The following is an 18,264-nucleotide window of genomic DNA, read 5'->3' on the forward strand; positions in this document are numbered from 1 at the left end:
CATCAAAGTACCAGGAGGTAATCTCATATTAGTTTCATTTTTCTAATTTATTATTATTTTTAAATTTATTTATTTTAGGGCTCCCCTGGTGGCGTAGTGGTTGAGAGTCCGCCTGCTGATGCAGGGGACACGGGTTCGTGCACCAGTCCGGGAAGATCCCACATGCTGGGCCCGTGAGCCACGGCCGCTGAGCCTGCGCGTCCGGAGCCTGTGCTCCGCAACGGGAGAGGCCACAACAGTGAGAGGCCCGCGTACCGCAAAAAAAAAAAAAAAATTTATTTTATTTATTTTTGGCCGCATTGGGTCTTTGTTGCTGCGCGCAGGCTTTCTCTAGTTGCGGCGAGCGGGGGCTACTCTTTGTTGCAGTGCGCGGGCTTCTCTTTGCAGTGGCTTCTCTTGTAGTGGAGCATGGGCTCTAGGCGTGCAGGCTTCAGTAGTTGTGGCACACAGACTCAGTAGTTGTGGTTCTCGGGCTCTAGAGCGCAGGCTCAGTAGTTGTGACGCATGGGCTTAGTTGCTCACGGCATGTGGGATCTTCCAGGACCAGGGCTCGAACCCATGTCCCCTGCATTGGCAGGTGGATTCTTAACCACGGCACCACGAGAGAAGCCCAATTCTCATTAGTTTCAAATACATCAGCTTGTGTAAGCTAGGCCAGAGTTAATTTTTATGTTATCTATGTGGGTTGTACAAACAAATTATAAAATGTTTTAGCACGTTAATTGTAAATTAATATCTGTATATAAAAATCAATGTGAGCATTCCAGTTTTTTTAAATGTACAAAGCCATCATAAACAAGCCATTCAAGTTACCATTAATGATTTCATAGAGTTAATATTTCTTTCTGGGTTGTTTTCTTTTTTGGTCCTTGTCAAATATATAAACATCCAAGAGTTGATGATGATACTTAAAAAAACCTGATGTTCACCTCTGGAGATTACTTTGGCACTAATTCATTCTAAAAATTGACAAATAAAAGCAAAGGAACAAACATTTAATGTTTTTTTCTATACAAACTGTAATTTGAAGGGATTAAATAGCTGATGACTGGAGGTTCTTTTAAAAGAATTCCAGCTAAGAAATGCAGAAATGTTAGAAAAATCACCATTTTGTGATACCTAATAAAAGGATGCATGTTGGGAAGAGTCCTCAGCAGCGGATGTGGTGATGGATGATGGTGGACCAGGCAGCTCCCGGAGCCTACTGCACCTCACTGCAGGTGGGACCAGCAGAGTGTCCCCTGAGATGAAGCATTGGGAAGCCCACAGCACCTCCCGAAATTGACCTGGGGCTCATCCCCCCTGAGATGTAAGGGGAATAGAAGACCACACCACACTACACCACACCTAGAGGATTCACCTAGCAAATCCAGAAGTGCCCACGGGAAGTTCTCACCACAGGTGTCCTGGCTTCCTCCCCACCTAAGTGCCACAAGCATAGAAAAGGAGTCAAAAGTGACTGTGGTATAATAAATAAGTAGTAAATTGATCTTTCTCCCTGGTTCCTGGGACAGAGCTCCTAAATCCCTTGGAATTTCCTGAATGATAGGATCGTCTTTTGTTATTCATAACGAGGCCCTTTCAATTCATGTTAATGAATGACTCTTGGTCGGCCCCTGGATAGTTTCAGACTGGATGCTGGTCACCAGAAAGACCAAGACTTGATTACTGGGTTGGAACTCTCAGCCCCACCCACCCACTCACTATCCCCTGACCTCTGGGGAGGGGAGAGGGGCTGGAGATTGAGTTAATCACCAACATTCAATTATTTAATAAGAATCCCCCTGCCAATGCAGGGGACACGGTTTGAGCCCTGGTCCAGGAAGATCCCACATGTCATGGAGCAACTAAGCCTGTGCGTCACAACTACTGAGCCTGCACTCTAGAACCCGAGGGCCACAAACTACTGAGCCTGCGTGCTGCAACTACTGAAGCCCGCTCGCCTAGAGCCTGTGCTCCGCAATAAGAGAAGCCTCCGCAATAAGAGAAGCCACTGCACTAAGAAGCCCCGTGCACTGCAACAAAGAGTAGCCCCCGCTCGCCGCAACTAGAGAAAGCCTGCACACAGCAATGAAGACCCAAAGGCAGCCAAAAAAAACTATATGATGCCATCATTTTAGGACATTAAATTGTCAAAGATATGTTCTTTTAAAAGATTAACACAAGCTTTTCTTGGAAAGGGTAAAACCAGGGATTTTCATAGAGGTGACATGATCCTACAGGTACAAAATCTTAAGGAATTACACAAACTTTAAGAACTAGTAAATGAGGGCTTCCCTGGTGGTGCAGTGGTTAAGAATCCGCCTGCCAATGCAAGGGACATAGGTTCGAGCCCTGGTCCGGGAAGATCCCACATGCCGCAGAGCAATTAAGCCCATGCGCCACAACAACTGAGCCTGAGCTCTAGAGCCTTCAAGCCACAGCTACTGAAGCCCGCGTGCCTAGAGCCCGTGCTCTGCAACACAAGAAGCCACCGCAATGAGAAGCCCGCGCACAGCAACGAAGACCCAACGTAGCCATAAATAAATAAATTATTAATTTAAAAAAAAAAGAACTAGTAAATGAGCTTAGTAAGGTTGCAGAATATAAGGATATAACATCAATACATAAAAGTCAACCAACAATTCAAAAATGAAATTAAAATTCTATTTATGTCAATACAAAAAAGAATAAAATTGGGACTTCCCTGGTTGTCCAGTGGTTAAGACCCCGCACTGCCAATGCAGGAGGCACGGGTTCGATCCCTGGTCAGGGAACTAAGATCCCACATGCCACTCAATGTAGCCAAAAAAAAAAAAAAGGAACAAATTTAACAATAGAAGTGCCAGACCTGCACACTGAAAACTGAAATACTGCTGAGAGAAACAAGATTAAATAGTTGTGTGGGGGTGGGGGAGGGACAGACTGGGAGTTTGGGGTTAACTGTTACAGAATGGATAAACAAGGTCCTACTGCAAAGCACAGGGAAGTATATTCAATATCCTGGGATAAACCATAATAGAAAAGTATATAAAAAAGAATGTATATATGTATATAACTGAGTCACTGTGTTGTACAGCAGAAATAAACACATTGTAAACTATACTTCAATTAAAAAATTAAAGGACAACAACAAAAAAAAAAAATTAAAGGACTTCCCTGGTGGTCCAATGGTTAAGACTCCCTGCTTCCACTGCAGGAGGCACGGGTTCAATCCTTGGTCAGGGAACTAAGATCCCGCATGCCACAATGCATGGTCAAAAAAATTTTTTTAATAAATAGATGTGTAGAAATCTCATGCTTTGGGTTGGAACATTCAATATTGTTAAAATGGCAATTCTCCCCAGATTGCTCTATAGAGTCAATGTAATCCCTATCAATAGGTGCTCTTGTAGAAATTGAGAACACATTTTTAAGATTTATATGGAAATTCAAAGGACCTAGAATAGCCAAAACAATTCTGAAAAGAATAATAAAGTTGGAGAACCTACACTACCAGATTTCAAAACTTACAACAAAGCTACAGCAATCAAGAGGTTGTGGCATATAGATTAAGGAACAGAATTGAGTCTATAAATAAACCCTTAAGCTTATGGTGAATAAAATTTCAACAAACGTGTGAAGACAGTTCAGTGGGGAAAATTATTAGTCTTTTCAACTCTTGACACGTGTTATACACAAAAATTAACTCAGAATGGAGTACAGACCTAAATGGAAGCTGAAATTATACACATAACAGAAGAAAATATAGGAGAAAATCTTTACAACTTTGGCTTAGGCAAAGAGTTCTTAGACACAACATCAAAAGCATGAGCCATGAAAAAAATTGATGTTAGAATTCACTTAAAAGGTTTTGCCCTTCAAAAGACATCATTAAGAAAAACAAAGTCACAGAAAATATATCTGACAAAGGACTCCCATCCAGGACCCATCAATAGTCTTACAACTGAATAGAACAACCAAACTTAAAAATGGACAAAAAAACTTGAATAGATGTTTTACCAAAGAAGACTCTTCAACAGGGAAATGCAAATCAAAGCCACAAAGAGACACCATGTCACATCCACTAGGACAGCTTTAATCAAAAAGACAGGGACTTCCCTGGTGGTGCAGTGGCTAAGAATCCGCCTGCCAATGCAGGGGACACAGGTTCGAGCCCTGGTCCGAGAAGATCCCACATGCCATGGAGCAACTAAGCCCGTGCGCCACAACTACTGAGCCTATGCTCTAGAGCCCGTGAGCCACAACTACTGAGCGCACATGCCACAACTACTGAAGCCTGCATGCCTAGAGCCCATGCTCCGCAACAATAGAAGCCACCGCAATGAAAAGCCCACCTGCCGCAACGAAGAGTAGCCACCGCTCGCCGCAAATACAGAAAGCCCGCGTGCAGCAATGAAGACCCAATGTAGCCAAAAAAAAAAAAAAAAGACAATGCCAAATGTTGGCAGGGTGTGCCCAACTGGAACCTTTTCACATTGCTGAAATGTGAAAAGGTGCATCCCCACCTTGGAAAACACGAGGAATTTCACACTTGGCAATCTACCCAAGACAAATGAACAAACGTTCATGCAAAGACAGCAAATGTTCACAACAGACAAAAAGGAAACCAAAAGTGCATCAACTGACAAGTGAATACAAACAGAATATGCTCTACTTATACAATAAACAGGAGAAAATGTGCATTCTACGCTGTAGATGGACTGCAAAACATTAGGTGAAATCACAAGACACCAGAATACTATATATTGTGTGATTCCACTTACAAGAAATGTCCAGGAAAGACAAATTTACAGATGCACAAAGCAGGACAGTGGTTGCCAGGGTCTGCGGGGGAAAGGGGGCTAGAGTGGGCATCAACTACAAATAACTCAAGGGAAACTTTCTTGGCATGAGGATTATGCACCTCTACAAATTTACTAAAAAATTCTTGAATTGTAAACTTTCAATGGGTGGATTTTGTAAATTATACCTCAGTAAATCTGCCTTTCTATGTCATTAAATATTTTTATTTGAATAATATAAGAAGTTTTAATCACAGGGTTTTTTAATTAATATATATTAATATTTACTACAGTGTAGATGTTCTGGGGCTGCTCAGTGATCTGCTCTGCTTTTCAGATCCCTGTTAGGAAAACGTTTGATATTGTAAAAGTGCCAAAATAAATGTCCTTGCAGCTAAACCTTTGCACACAGCCATGGTTCTTTCCTCAGAATTCTGTTAAGGTTCAAGGTGTACTTTCATAGCCCTCCCCAGCCCCGCTGGGCATTCCGGGTGTGGCCATGCATGTCACATCTTTTAGGTTCTTTGCTAATTTGATAAAAGGTTCAAAGCAGCGTCATTCCTCCCTTGTGATGGTGCAGAAACACGTCACATTCCAAGGGGTCCAGCTCCTGCAGGTCCAACCCTCACCTATGGAAAGGATGAAGGGCAGGGACACAATGTCAGCACTGGGTATGGTGTTGCCAGCCAGTCCCAGTTGTGGGAGACTCTAAGGACCAGTGATCCTTGTCCTTCAACAGGACACTGCACAGAGCAGAGAGGATGATCCTATTAAAGAAGACCCTAACACAACTAATGCAATGTATGAAGCTCTAACAAAAAGTAAAAGAACTCAGTACAATCAAGGAAAATATTGGTTAGATCTTTAATGATATTTAAGAGTTTGTTATATTTTCTTGGTTGGTATTCCAGGTACCTACTGCTCTTTAATTACTCCAAAACGTGGTGTGAAACATATTTTACTATGGTCACAGATTCTGAAGGTTAGGGAGTGAGACAGTTGTTTCGTCTGGTGCCACAAAGCAGGTCTTCTGGGTCTTCAGCTCCAAGTTTCAGATTAAGAGAAGCCACACCCCCCAGCCTCACCCTCACCAGTCTTGACCAGAAGCCATGACGGGATGAGACTTCTGGGGGTCCTGGGAGGCAGAGAGTGTGTTTTACACGAGAGGGTCACACATCCTTTGTTTCTATTCCCGTTGAGAGGTGGAATCTAACTCTGTCATGATGTGATTTCTTTTGTGTTATGATTCCTACCCATCTTGTGTGAAACTTGTAGGATCTAAGCTATTGTTAAGACATGTTATGTAGTTCAAAATGGAGTCACACTGGCCAACGTGAACGTCCATGTTAATTGTTTTGAAATGTCTGTTGTAGCACTGTGAGTATCTTAAGTGATAAACTAAGAGTGTTACTTTAGATAAGAAGTTTGATGGATGATGTATGTCACTGGAAGAGAAGGAACAACTGATAGAGTGAAGACCCCTCCCCCAGGGGGTAACTGTTGCTCCTTAAGAGACCACTAAGCCCAGTGACTTGAAGACTCTTCCCTGAAGGACCCGACTCCATGTTGTTGAGAGCTGTTCCAGCCTTTTGAACGTTGCCAGAGGCCCTGTCAGAGCAGAAGGCAACTTCCCATTCACACTTGTCTCAAGACCTGTGGCCAGACCAGAGATGCTGCTTGTGCTGAGACGCCTCCTTCTCAGACTTCTTCTTGGAGTGGTTCATTACCCCCTTTTCCCTACTTTGTAACCGTGTGTAATAAACTGAGTGATTCGTGAATTGAATGTTGGCTACTGTTCCCTACATCTCCATTCCTGATTCTCACCTGCCCTTACTGCTAGGCCGTGCCCTTCCTTCACAGTAGACAGGCCTCTTGGAACATTTGCTCTTGGAGTCCAGCGGCCAAAATCCCATGGGAGTTGTGTGGGCGGTCCTCGGGCCAACAGCCCAGGCTGTTGAAATGGGGCCATCTTGACGGCCAGTCTTCATGGCCAGTCTTTGTGGCTGCAGCACGACCAAGCTGATTACAACTGCACGAAAGAAAGCCCAGCCCTCAGCCCACAGAATAGGAGAGAACCATAAACCGCTGCTCCAGGCGTTTGGTTTGTTTGTTTGTTTTTAGGCTGTGCCACACAGCATGTGGGAATATTGGATCTTAGTTCCCCAACCAGGGATCGAACCCATGTCCCATGCAGTGGAAGCGCAAAGTCTTAACCACTGGACCTCCAGGGAAGTCCTGGAGTGGTTTGTGGGATGACTGTACTGCTATTATTTACTCCCAAAGGATCCTTTTCTTTTTTTAATTTTTTTTTTTTTGAAAATTTATTTATTTATTTTGGCTGCGTTGGGTCTTCGTTGCTGTGCGTGAGCTTTCTCTAGCTGCCGCGAGCAGGGGCTACTCTTCGTCACGGTGTGCGGGCTTCTCACCGCGTCACAGGCTTCTCTTGTTGCAGAGCATGGGCTCTAAGAGCGGAGGCTCAGTAGTTGTGGCGCACGGGCTTAGTTGATCCGCAGCATGTGGGATCTTCCCAGATCAGGGATCGAACCCGTGTCCCCTGCATTGGCAGGCAGATTCTTAACCACTGCGCCACCAGGGAAGTCTGAATCCTTTTCTTTAGAAATAGATACACGCTGAAATATTTATGACATTTGACGTTTGCTTCAAACTTGCTGCATGTGTTAAGGAAATGAGGGGACACATGACACAGGATTGGACACGAGCTGGTGGTTACCTGTTGAAGCTGGTGATAGGTCCCCTGGGCTTCATAATCCCGTTCTTTCTACCTTGGTCCATGTGGTGGGCCGCCTCCTTGTCCTCATGCTCCTGTGCTCTCCTCCGGCGCTGTACTGGGGAAGGTCCGTGTGACCAGCAGAAGACAGCAGAAGCGATGGCACTTCTGACACTAGGTTGTAAGGGACACTGCAGGTTTGTTTTTGGCACTTTCTGTTTCCCTGGCTTGCGTTCTCTTGCTGCACGCAGGATCTTCGTTGCTTCATGCGGACTCTTAGTTGTGGCATGCAGGATCTAGTTCCCCTACCAGGGATTGAACCCTGGCCCCCTGCATTGGGAGTGCAGTCTTGCCCACTGGACCACCAGGGAAGTCCCTCTGTTTCTGTTTCTGAGGCCTCACTTGAGGGATGCCAACTGCCTTATAGAGATGCCAGAAGCTGTGGGCAGCGGGGAACTAAACCCTCCAGCCAACAGCCCGCTGCATATCCTTGAGACCAGGTCCCAGGCTCACAGCTGACCACAACCTCACAACACTGGAGCCGGAATCACCCCGCAGAGCAGCTCCCTAATCCTCGTTCAAGATAGTAAATGTTGGTCGTTTTAAGCTGCTAAATTCCAGGGTACGTTTTTACCCAGCAATAGGTGACTAACATAACAAGTTTGGTATTTTTCAAAAAGCACTTGGGTTATGGGAAAGCAAACTTTTGCTCAACCAGCGATTCAGCAGTGCAGCTGGACGGCTGGCTCTAGCATCGCGGTTTTCAGTGGCAGGAAGCCTCAGAAGCACACACCGAATAAACACCATACTGGAATGCTCTATCTTTGGCCAACTCAACTTCCTACACGTAAAGGGGACAGTGAGACTCTTAGATACAGAAAACTCGCAAATACTCATCAAAAGTTACGACATTTCGAAAAGATACCAAGGTCAGTATTTCGCATTAAGTTCTATGGCCTAAAAGGCCCTCCTACGCGCAATCTAGGGGTGTGTGTTTGTGATGATTCTGGTGTTGAACATTTGGGGGCTCAGACCCCGCGAGGAGGAGGAGGAAGTGGGGTGCTTGGCGGGCATTGGCGGCGCGGGCTCCGCCAGGCCCACCACATTGGTCACAAATCATGGGCCCCACCTGGAGCTGCAAAATGCTCCCGGGTTGAGCGCATGGGCAAGAGAACCCGGGTCGGCCGTGGCGTCTGCGGCAGGAGCTCCTGGCAGGGCGACCACATGCTGACTTGGTCTGGAAGGAGCGAAAGGCTCGGCAGGCGCACCGACCCCTCTCCTGGAAGGGCGCGCTAGGCCGACACCCGCGGATGAACGTCCGGCGGTAACTTCCAGGAGGCCGAACAGCAGCGACTGGGCGCGAAGGCCGCCTCAGGCTGGACGGCGACCATCCGCTGACCCCGGCTCCTAGAGGGGACAGGCCGGGCCCGTTTGTCCTCGCATAATGACGGCTGCATACCCACATAAGGAGGCGTGGCCGTGGGAGGCGTGGCCGTGGGAGACGCGCCCGTTGACAGACGCGCGTTCCAGCACCTCGCGGAAATGCCACGCCGCGCCCACGTCCGCGTGGGGCTCAGCGAGACTGTGACACTGCCCCGCCCCTTCAGCTTGCGGGCTGACCCCTGGGGATGCCTGGGTCCAAAAAATGCCTGAGGCAAAGGGCGCAGACGCCCCAACGGGATAGGCCTCCGCAAACGTCCCCACCGTCGCACCGCCCACGCGGGACGCGCCCACGAGGCCGTGCCCACAAGATGGCGGCGGCGCGCAGACGCCAGGCCCCGCGCGCATGCGCTCTCCGCAGCCCGCCCGTCGCGAGCGGAAGTCGCGTGACCCCGGAAGTGGCCGGCCGGGCGCGCGCGGGCGGGGCGGCAAGGTTCGTCATTCTGTGCGGGAGGGAGCGCTAGAGCGGCGAGGACGATCCTCCGGTGAGCGCGGGCGGCGGGGCTGGCGAGCGCGGTGGGCGCGGCAGGCGGGGCGGCCGCGGGGGAGGAGGCCGGGGCCGCGCCTTTGTTCTCGCCGCCCGCCCCGCCCTCCAGCCCCGCCGAGGGGTCTGCGCCGGGCGGGGGCGGCATTGACAGCGGGCGGTGGCCCGGGCGTAGGGCGGGCCCACGTGCGGGTCGGGGGCGCTGGGATCCGGAGGCGGGGGCTTGGGTGCTGGGGGCGGGATCCGGGGGCTGTGCAGGCTTCTTTTGTGGTCGTCGCTCGTGCCCAGGACCCCCTCCCCGCTGGTGCGCGCGGGCCCGGGCCAGGCCGGACGCCCCTTCCCTTGGGCGGTGAGGTCCCCGCGCCCCACCCCACGCGCCGGGCCGCGCCCGGCCCAGATTGCAGGCCCTGCGGAAGTGCGGGCCGCGCCATCGCTCTTAAAGGATCCTGTCGCCTGCGGCCGCGATTGAGTGGCGTTAGGGCGTGAGTCTTCTAGAGGAATTCCAGAGGAAGCAGCAGGGAGGTCTGGAAAAGCGGGCTGGCCCCACCCCGCCTGCGGCGGCCGGGCGGTTCCGGGTCCCTAGCGGCCCTTTGTAAGATCTGATCCTTGCGCGGGTCCCAGCCTTGGCTATCTTTACTGGCAACTGGTGGCCCTGACCCACCTCCTGCACCTCCAGGTTAGATCTGAGCGGGTTTCAGATACTCCTCAGGGATTCTAGGGGGTGCGACGGTCATCCTTACCGAAGGAAGCCCAGTGGCTGCCCCATCGCTGCTCCTCGCTTTGTCAGCACTGCTGCGGGCTCTTCTGGGGCAGGGTCCGGAAGGAGGGTCCTGAGACTACCACATGTTTGCAGCGGTTCGCAAATTCTAGGTCGCAGACCCTCACAATTGGAGATATGGTTGGCAGACACTTAGGATCTCTCATGCCATTTTAGGACTTACCTGTGAGACTGAGGTTGGCCTTGTCATCTGAGCTTTAGGAGAGTCCTGTGTTTGAAGGGTGAGACAGAACTGACCCGTGTCTTGCACAAAGGCTTTGGTTTGCAGCTAGGACGTGTCCGAAGGAACCCTCTGGTTAGAGAGGACCCAGCAGGAGGGGTCCCTTGAGGCAAGGGCCTGGGCAGTTCAGAATAAGCAGCAGGACTTGGTCCTGATGTTGCCTGGTGGGACCAGGGTGCTGCTGTTTCCTGGGCAGCAGGGAAGCTGTGCCTGGTCTCCCCTAGGAGCAGGCTGCAGGTTCCATTTAGCTCTGGGTGCTGGACCTGGGGTGGGGTGCCCTGAGGTAGGCAGGGCAAGGAGGTAAGTGTGGCCCCTCTGGGCCTCAGGAGCCAGTGTCTGGGGCCTTTTCAAAGTTCTGGCTGTCGTTGCTTTCCTGTTACAGAAGGTGCACCTCTCCTTGGACCCAGGTGGGGCTTGGCCACCTGCAGAGATCTGACGCAGATCACCTGGGGGACCTGCAGAGGGGCAGGAGGGGGAACACTGTGGGTCCCTCCGAGATGCCACAGCCCATGCTACCCTGCCCACAGGTGTCCCAGACCTAGCTAGAGGTGAGTATGGCTGAGCAGGAGCCCACAGCCGAGCAGCTGGCGCAGATTGCGGCTGAGAACGAGGAGGATGAGCACTCGGTCAACTACAAGCCCCCGGCCCAGAAGAGCATCCAGGAGATCCAGGAGCTGGACAAGGACGACGAGAGTCTGCGCAAGTACAAGGAGGCCCTGCTGGGCCGCGTGGCCGTGTCCGCTGGTGAGTGGGCCCCGGTGGGTGTGTTTGGACACCTGTTGCTTTTCTGGATGTTTGCTGCTATTTTCCCCACTGGTGAAACTCTAACTTGCTGTCACTTTGCAGACCCCAACGCCCCCAATGTTGTGGTGACCCGACTGATCCTGGTTTGTAGCACCGCCCCGGGCCCCTTGGAGCTGGACCTGACAGGTGAGTGGCATCTCTGAGGTTCCTGGCTGGGGCTGCCTGGCACCCTGTTGCTTCCCCTGAAAATAGTTTGTTGGGGTGCTGGCGCCCTCTTGTGGGAAGCACAAGAAGTGTAGCCAAGTGGTCTTAAAAGGCTCTGGCTTTGGTGTGGTCTAGGTCTGGGTTGCCAAGGGTTATGTGGGGGGGCCAGGTGGAAGGGGCACCCCACCAGGGCCAGAGGCTTCCCCTGGCTGAACCTCCTAGTGTGGCGTTCCTCTAAATGCAGGTGATCTGGAGAGCTTTAAGAAGCAGTCCTTTGTGCTGAAGGAAGGTGTGGAATACAGGATAAAAATCTCCTTCCGGGTAAGGAGGAGGCTCAGGGAGGTGCCAGGGTCTGGGGCTGGGGATCCTGGCTGAGCCCTGCTTGGGGTGCCTCCTTGCAGGTGAACCGAGAGATCGTGTCCGGCATGAAGTACATCCAGCACACGTACAGGAAAGGCGTTAAGAGTGAGTGAGGGTGGGCGCCAGGCCCGAGCCCCCAGGAGGGAGGTGGCCACCCAGGGGCTCAGGGATCGGGAGGGAGAGAGGAAACACCCAGCTCTGCTCCCTGACTGACGCCTTTTCTGCATCGCAGTTGACAAGACCGACTACATGGTGGGGAGCTATGGGCCTCGGGCGGAGGAATACGAGTTCCTGACCCCGATGGAGGAGGCCCCCAAGGGCATGCTGGCTCGAGGCAGCTACAACATCAAGTCCCGCTTCACAGACGACGACAGGACTGACCACCTGTCCTGGGAGTGGAACCTCACCATCAAGAAGGAGTGGAAGGACTGAGCCGTGGCTGGGAGGTGGGCAGGGCGGGCGGACAGAAGGACGGACATGCCCCTCCCCACCCCTCCCGACCCCAGACCAAAGTGCTGACAGGGCCCGCCCACGCTGCCGCCACTCCCCCTGGTCTGCCTCCTGGCCGGCCTGTCTGTTCCTCCTCCACCCTTCCAGCCTGCTGGCCCCAGCCTCCTCGGTGGTCTAGTGTTGTTGCTGCTTCCGCCTGTGCTGTGGGGAGGGAGGTCTACACCTCCCCTTCTGTATCCCTTGAGGTTTCCCCACCGTCCTAACCCGACCTGAGGTCCTGGCAAGGGAGCCAGGCATTGCAGAAGGGCTTAGGTCCCCTGGGCCTTCTCTGTTGCCCCACCTCGTGTTCTGGCACGCCCTCCTGGTGGGGGTGGGGTGTACCACGTGGGGCCTCGTTGGGCCGGTCGTCCTCCAGCTTTCACTTCTCCCCGGTCAGTCCATCCATCGCTGTCAGTAACCGTCTAACCATGATGCCTTAACATGTGGAACGTGTGCTGAGGGGGCGTCACTAATCTCCTAACCCCGTGTCTGCATGAGCATGTGGTCTCCCCCAGTCCCTGCCCCGTCTGTGATCCCCGTGGCCCGAGAAGGTGTGTGGGATGTGCTGCTGCTGCTCCCCGGTCTGCCTGGGCCTGGCCAGTCCCCCTCCCCCTGGCCAGGGCTGCGGGGACGGCTCCAGGGGCTTGGGAAAGCCAAATGCCAAACCTTGAGCGGCCTCCAGTCCCATCTGGGAGGCTGGGTGTCCTCACACCTCTGCCTTCTCTGTCCCGGTGGGCAGTGCCTAGAGCCCACGGCCCCAAGAGAGAGCCCTCAGCAGACAAAACCAGTGGCCAAGCCTTACCTGTCCCGCCTGGGCCTGCCGGCCTGGAGTCATGTGCCTGGCCTGTCGGTATTTATTGCCTCCATATGTGCCGTCCTCTGGGCCCACTGGCCTGCTGCCTCTGCCCCCAGGCTCGGTGCCACCATCCCCAGCAGGCCAACCAGGACCCAGCCAGGACAACTGTGGGACCAAGCTTGCACAGCTGGAGCCGTCCCCTGTGCCCCCCACCCAACCCTGCCCCTCCCCGGTCAGGTCCGGGCCTAGAACGCACAAGAGCCTGTCCTGCTTCTCCTTTTCTGACCGGGAAATAAACTCCCCCTAAGGAGCCAGGGTGTCTGCTGGTCGTCTCCTGGTGGGAAAGGGGAAGTGGGGCCCCATTCCTCTGCTACCCCAGGGCACCCAGAGGCCGGCCAGGGGCCAGGTGCAGTCGCCACTGCTCCTGTGGCTGTTGAAGGAGAATGGGTTTTAAGCCCTTTCTTAGTCATGTCAGCCCGCGAGGCCAGTGCTACCCTTTCAGCTCTTGTGGGGAAAGGGCGGGGCACAGTCAGGCCCTGGGCCCGGTGGGGTGTCCAGAGTGACTCCGGCACCCGACTCATGGGCCCTGTCCAGGCCTCTGGGAGGGAACGCTTTCAGCCTCAGAGAAGAGGAATCGTGCTGAAGACTTGGGAACAAATGGGATGACTGGGTCACAAGGGACCTGGGATAAGGACTCCAAGCTAGGTAGGAGGGTGGAGAAGTTGGCACCATGGGCAGCAGGGCCAACGGAGGGTGACATGGAAGGCCGGCCAAGCCCCTGTGCCCTGTAGGGCCAGGCAGGGCCAGAGGTCCAAAGGTGGGATTGGTGAGGTGAGATGAACGGGAGGAGATGGGGACCCTCGCTGCATGGAGGTACAAAAGAGCACCTAGTGAGCCCTGAAGGACTGCCAAGGGCCATGCATGCTCCACAGCCAGTCCCGCTGACCATCAGGGTCTCTTCAGGACCTTGGGGTAGCAGGGACTGTGCTGCCTCAGAGCATCACCCCCAAGGGCACCCAGTACCTAAGACACCCTTTCCCAGTCCTGAAGCAGGAAAGGGCAGTTAGGAATCCCCAGCTCCGGAGTGTCGGTTCCAGAAACTCCCTTTTATGGCTCAATGTTGGTTGCAAAATCTCCCTTTGTGCTCTGAGCTGGTGAGAAGAGTGGTATGTGTCACACCTAGGCAGCCGCATCCCTGAGCCCGCCTTGGCTGCACCTCCCAGAGCTTGTCACTCTTCCCAGTGCTTATCAGTAGGGTGAGCCCTCCCAGGACCTTATCACCAGCTGGGATGGACTCGGAGGTACCCTTTCACCTCCACCCGCAGTTCAGTGACCACATGTCATGCCAGGATGGCACCCACAGGGCTGGTTATCTCCTGGCCTTCCTTACCAGGGCCCTGGTGGGATTTTGGAGTCTGGGCACTGGGCCGGGTAATGGGATAAAATGCCACTTGGTGCAGCAGCTGGCCCAGACGTAAATCCAAGAGCCGTACCCCCCAGCTCTGGAATCCACAGGGGTCAAGAACCCTAACCAGCCTCTCCCAGGACTGTCTGCCGGAGGCAGGGGGAGGTAGTGAGACTGCACAGCTCTGGGTTCCGAGGCCCAAGGCCTTTCCCACTAAACTCAGACACAGCTACCTCTGAAACAACTCTACCTTTGGAGGGGAAAGGCTCCCAGGCGGTGGCTACAAGTTTCAGTCTGCAGGAGCCCCGGGGCCAGCCACAGCCACTCTATCTCTCCCTGTCCACCTCCTAAGAGGTCCAGTGAAAATCTTCAGACGTAGGGTCAGCCTGTGCTGGCAGCAGTGTGGTTTATTGGGCAAGGGCCTTCCGAGGCTCCGGCAAGCAGAAGGCCTACTAGCTCTTGGATTTTCCAAGCTTTGGTTTGATATGTGAACTCAGACCCCAAGTGCCAAGTAGTACAGACACGCTGCCAACAGCCAGGACTTTGTTCTCGTTCCTCCTCTCGTGAAGGATTACATGAGGTGGCACCTGCAGGACCTGCATGACGTGTCTCTCAGGTCCCAAGTCTAACCTGATCCTTCTGGTTCCACCCCAAACCCAAACCTGTCTGTACAGCTCAGTGCCGCTGGGCCTGGGTTCCCTGCCCTAGTGAGCCAGTGCCTGTGACCCTTCCTCTCCACTCCCTCCCTCTGTCCATAGCCCTAGTCATCCCCAAGCTTCTGCCTCCTCAGCCATCCCCTAGATGGACCCTTCTTCCACTGAGGAGAGTGGCAGTGGACACCAGGTCAGCGCCTTTATTGTGACTACTCACCAGTTATTGTAGCTTGCTAGAATCTTCTCCATGCCCAGCACTGTCATACTTTACAATCAGGGTCCACTTCAGTCCACCAGGGCCACGCTCACCACTGCACCTTCTTCCTATGTCCCAGCTCACCCATGTGCAGGGCTGTGTGGCCCATGGCACAGCCCTCGCTCCCCTGCTGCTGCTCCACAGTGGAAACCTGCAGTCAGGAGGACTTCCTGGGTGTCCACGAGCCAGCTGTTAACTCCCTCAATGCCTCCAATTGGGTTGAAAGGGAGTTGTTTTATTCTGAGAACTTTCTTTGTTTTTTTAAGTTTTGGCCACACCAGGCGGGACGCAGGATCTTAGATCCCTGACCAGGGATCAAACCTGCGCCCCCTGCTGTGGAAGCGTGGAATCTTTTTTTTTTTTTAATTTATTTCTTTGGCTGCATTGGGTCTTCGTTGCTGCGGCGCAGGCTTTCTTGAGTTGTGGCGAGCGGCAGCTGCTCTTCGTTGCAGTGCGCAGGCATCTCATTGGGTGGCTCCTCTTGTTGCAGAGCACGGGCTCTAGGCGCACCGGCTTCAGTAGTTCTGGCTCACGGGCTGTAGAGTGCAGGCTCAGTAGCTGTGGTGCACGGGCTTAGTTGCTCCGCGGCATGTGGGATCTTCCCAGACCAGGGCTCGAACCCATGTCCCCTGCATTGGCAGGAGGATTCTTTTTTTTTTTTTTTTTGGCAGGAGGATTCTTAACCACCGCGCCACCAGGGAAGTCCCCAAGAACTCTATTTTTGAGAGTAGTCTTTATCAATATGTTTTATCACTCAGTTGTTCAACCAGTGTTTAATGAGCACTTCCTCTGGGCGTGAGAGACCCCTGGAGGACATCCTGAAGCAGCTGTGCTGGGTTCAGAGAGATGCCAGAGCCACAGCCACTGGGGCTCTGCTCTCCAAAGGTGCACTCCAGCTCAGGGCACTGGTATGAGAGTGAACACGGCTCCGTCGCCTCTTCCTAGAGTTGCCCATGAAAGGCATGTGAGTGGCCTTAGGAAAAAGACAGATGCTGGCCCTCCCCTCAGGGCCAAGGCTTGCAGAGGTGTACAGTGAACCTGGCCTGTGTCCTGGGGGGCAGGATGCACCCCTGCACCTCACCCAACTACTGACCAACCCCAGAGACTGGAGACCTGGGGCATCCCCAAACCTGGCCTCCCTCCAGCTTTCTGGGAACCCCACTTCCCTGCGGACGTGCTTTGAGAAGGTGCACCAATGCAGGCAAGGCATGAAAATACCGTGCCCTGCCCAGGCCAGAGCCCTGGTTTTCACAGAACGATGACTTGGCTGGGTTCACCTGGGCTTGGGCTGCAGAACAGTGGCCTGTCATCACCTGCATCAAGGTGTGTCCCAATTACCCTTGGCTTTGGCCATGGAGGCCCAGACTGAACCAGAGTGAGCGTCAACCACAGCCAGCAACTCAGATCCTTGCTGTTCTGCGTCTGGTCTGTTCTCCCCTTGGTCCCAGTATTCTCATCTTTTGTAACTACTTTACCGTATGCTGTGAGGCTAAGCTGCCTCCAAACCATCACAAACTAATCAACATCTTGGTATCTCTTCACTCTGTCCCTATCAGATGAAAAAACTAAAGTCCAAAAATTTAGGCATCTAAACTCTGATTTCATGAGTGCCTCTGAAATCTAAACGTGGTACAAATGTCCCTTGTCTCAGACCCAAATTGTGGTCTGTAAATCGGGATCATGGCAATCACAAAAATGTTGGGAGATAGGGCAAGAGATATGAGGCAATTCCCACCCTTTCCCAGAGAGCAGAGGGTGCCTGTGATGGCTTATTTTGAAGCACTGCCACTCAGCAGGCCAGCACCCGGGCCAGGACCCCACTGAGCTGGGGTGGAGGCTGCAGCTGCAGAGACACATGTTCGTAGCCTTTCGTTGCCTGAGGCCCAGCTCCTGTACAGTGCCTTCTGTGAGGTAGACAGGCATCCCAGGAGCTACAACCACCTCTGACTGACTCTTGTTCTACTGGCCCTGGGGGAGGGGCACAGAGAACCTGGCCTTGACCTTCAGGAATTCATATTCTAGGTGAGGAAGTACCACAAGAGATGAGAAGACAGGCCCTCAGGAGCTACGTGTCAATAAATGCAAACTCTCAGAAGTACAAAAACATCTTTTTTGCTGTTTTACCATTTCTGAAATCAGGATGTTATTATATAGCCAACGTGTACATTTAATGTGGGAGTGTCCTCCTTTTTCCTGTCAAGTTATTAAATCGATGATGAATGAAAATCAGTGGGGTTGGCATTTCACAACCGAGGAAGTGAACACAAATGAAGAAGAGAGTGTAGACGGGGGTGGGGTGGGGTTAGAGTTAGGCTTTGAGCTGTGAAGGAAAAGGAGCTGCTCCGTCCAGAGCCGCGCCGCCCGACAGAATCAACATTTGGGCGACGTATGTTATTTTAAATGTTCTAAAGCCACGTTAAAGAAAAAAACTGGATAAAAACAAAAAGCTTTAATACTTTTACTTAAGTCATCGTATACAAAATATCTCAACATGTCAATATAAAAAGGCATCAAGGGAATATCGTACACTCCCCTCCCGTCCTCAGTCTTGACGTCCGGTGCGTGTTACGCTCACTCCCAGTCACGCTGCTCGGCCGCATTTTAGAACTCGGTGGCCGCTAGCGACTCCCCTAGTGGACGGCGCGGGTCTACCCGGGCGCCTGAAAGCGACCCAGAGGCTGCTTCGTGGGACTGGCAGCCGGTGGGAGGGAGGGAAGGTGCCGCAGGAGACGGTGCCGGCCCTGACCCTCTCACCAAGGCAGGCGCCCCATTCTGGGCCCAGCCGAGTCTTGCCGGCCCCATCGCGTCCTGCCTCGGTCCTCCCCGCGCCCCCCGCGCGCTGCCCCTGCGCCTCGCTACGCCGCCACCTGGAGCGCCCGAGCCGCCCGCTGAGGCCCCCGGGGCGACGCCCGAACCGGACCCTGCCACTGCAGGGGCCGCACGG

At 52.9% G+C, this 18,264-nt stretch overlaps 1 protein-coding gene across 3 annotated transcripts; it reads left to right on the top strand.

Moving 5' to 3' along the window:
- The first annotated feature begins 9,312 nt into the window (after positions 1–9,312).
- On the top strand, positions 9,313–13,316 carry ARHGDIA (Rho GDP dissociation inhibitor alpha). Of its 3 annotated transcripts, none has more exons than XM_022589314.3 (6): positions 9,313–9,416; positions 10,941–11,157; positions 11,260–11,343; positions 11,606–11,682; positions 11,763–11,826; positions 11,954–13,316. In XM_022589314.3, the coding sequence occupies exons 2-6, from the start codon at positions 10,968–10,970 to the stop codon at positions 12,151–12,153; spliced, it is 615 nt and encodes a 204-aa protein (XP_022445022.1). In that variant the 5' UTR covers positions 9,313–9,416; positions 10,941–10,967; the 3' UTR covers positions 12,154–13,316. The 3 variants fall into 3 exon arrangements, with proteins under 3 accessions (XP_022445022.1, XP_089757668.1, XP_089757666.1); XM_089901542.1 differs by lacking the exon at positions 9,313–9,416 and adding an exon at positions 9,917–10,091; XM_089901540.1 differs by lacking the exon at positions 9,313–9,416 and having other exon boundaries at positions 10,936–11,157.
- Positions 13,317–18,264: the final 4,948 nt, after the last annotated feature.

The sequence above is a fragment of the Delphinapterus leucas genome, chromosome 19, assembly GCF_059928025.1.
Source record: "Delphinapterus leucas isolate spDelLeu-1000000601 "Yukka" chromosome 19, BTC_Dleu_Yukka2, whole genome shotgun sequence".
Classification (NCBI taxonomy): domain Eukaryota; kingdom Metazoa; phylum Chordata; class Mammalia; order Artiodactyla; family Monodontidae; genus Delphinapterus; species Delphinapterus leucas.

Coding starts and splice junctions, on each gene's coding strand:
- ARHGDIA (XM_022589314.3), top strand. CDS start 10,968: ATGGCTGAGCAGGAGCCCACAGCCGAGCAGCTGGCGCAGATTGCGGCT. Junction 11,158..11,259: donor CCGCGTGGCCGTGTCCGCTG/GTGAGTGGGCCC, acceptor GTCACTTTGCAG/ACCCCAACGCCCCCAATGTT. Junction 11,827..11,953: donor GTACAGGAAAGGCGTTAAGA/GTGAGTGAGGGT, acceptor TCTGCATCGCAG/TTGACAAGACCGACTACATG.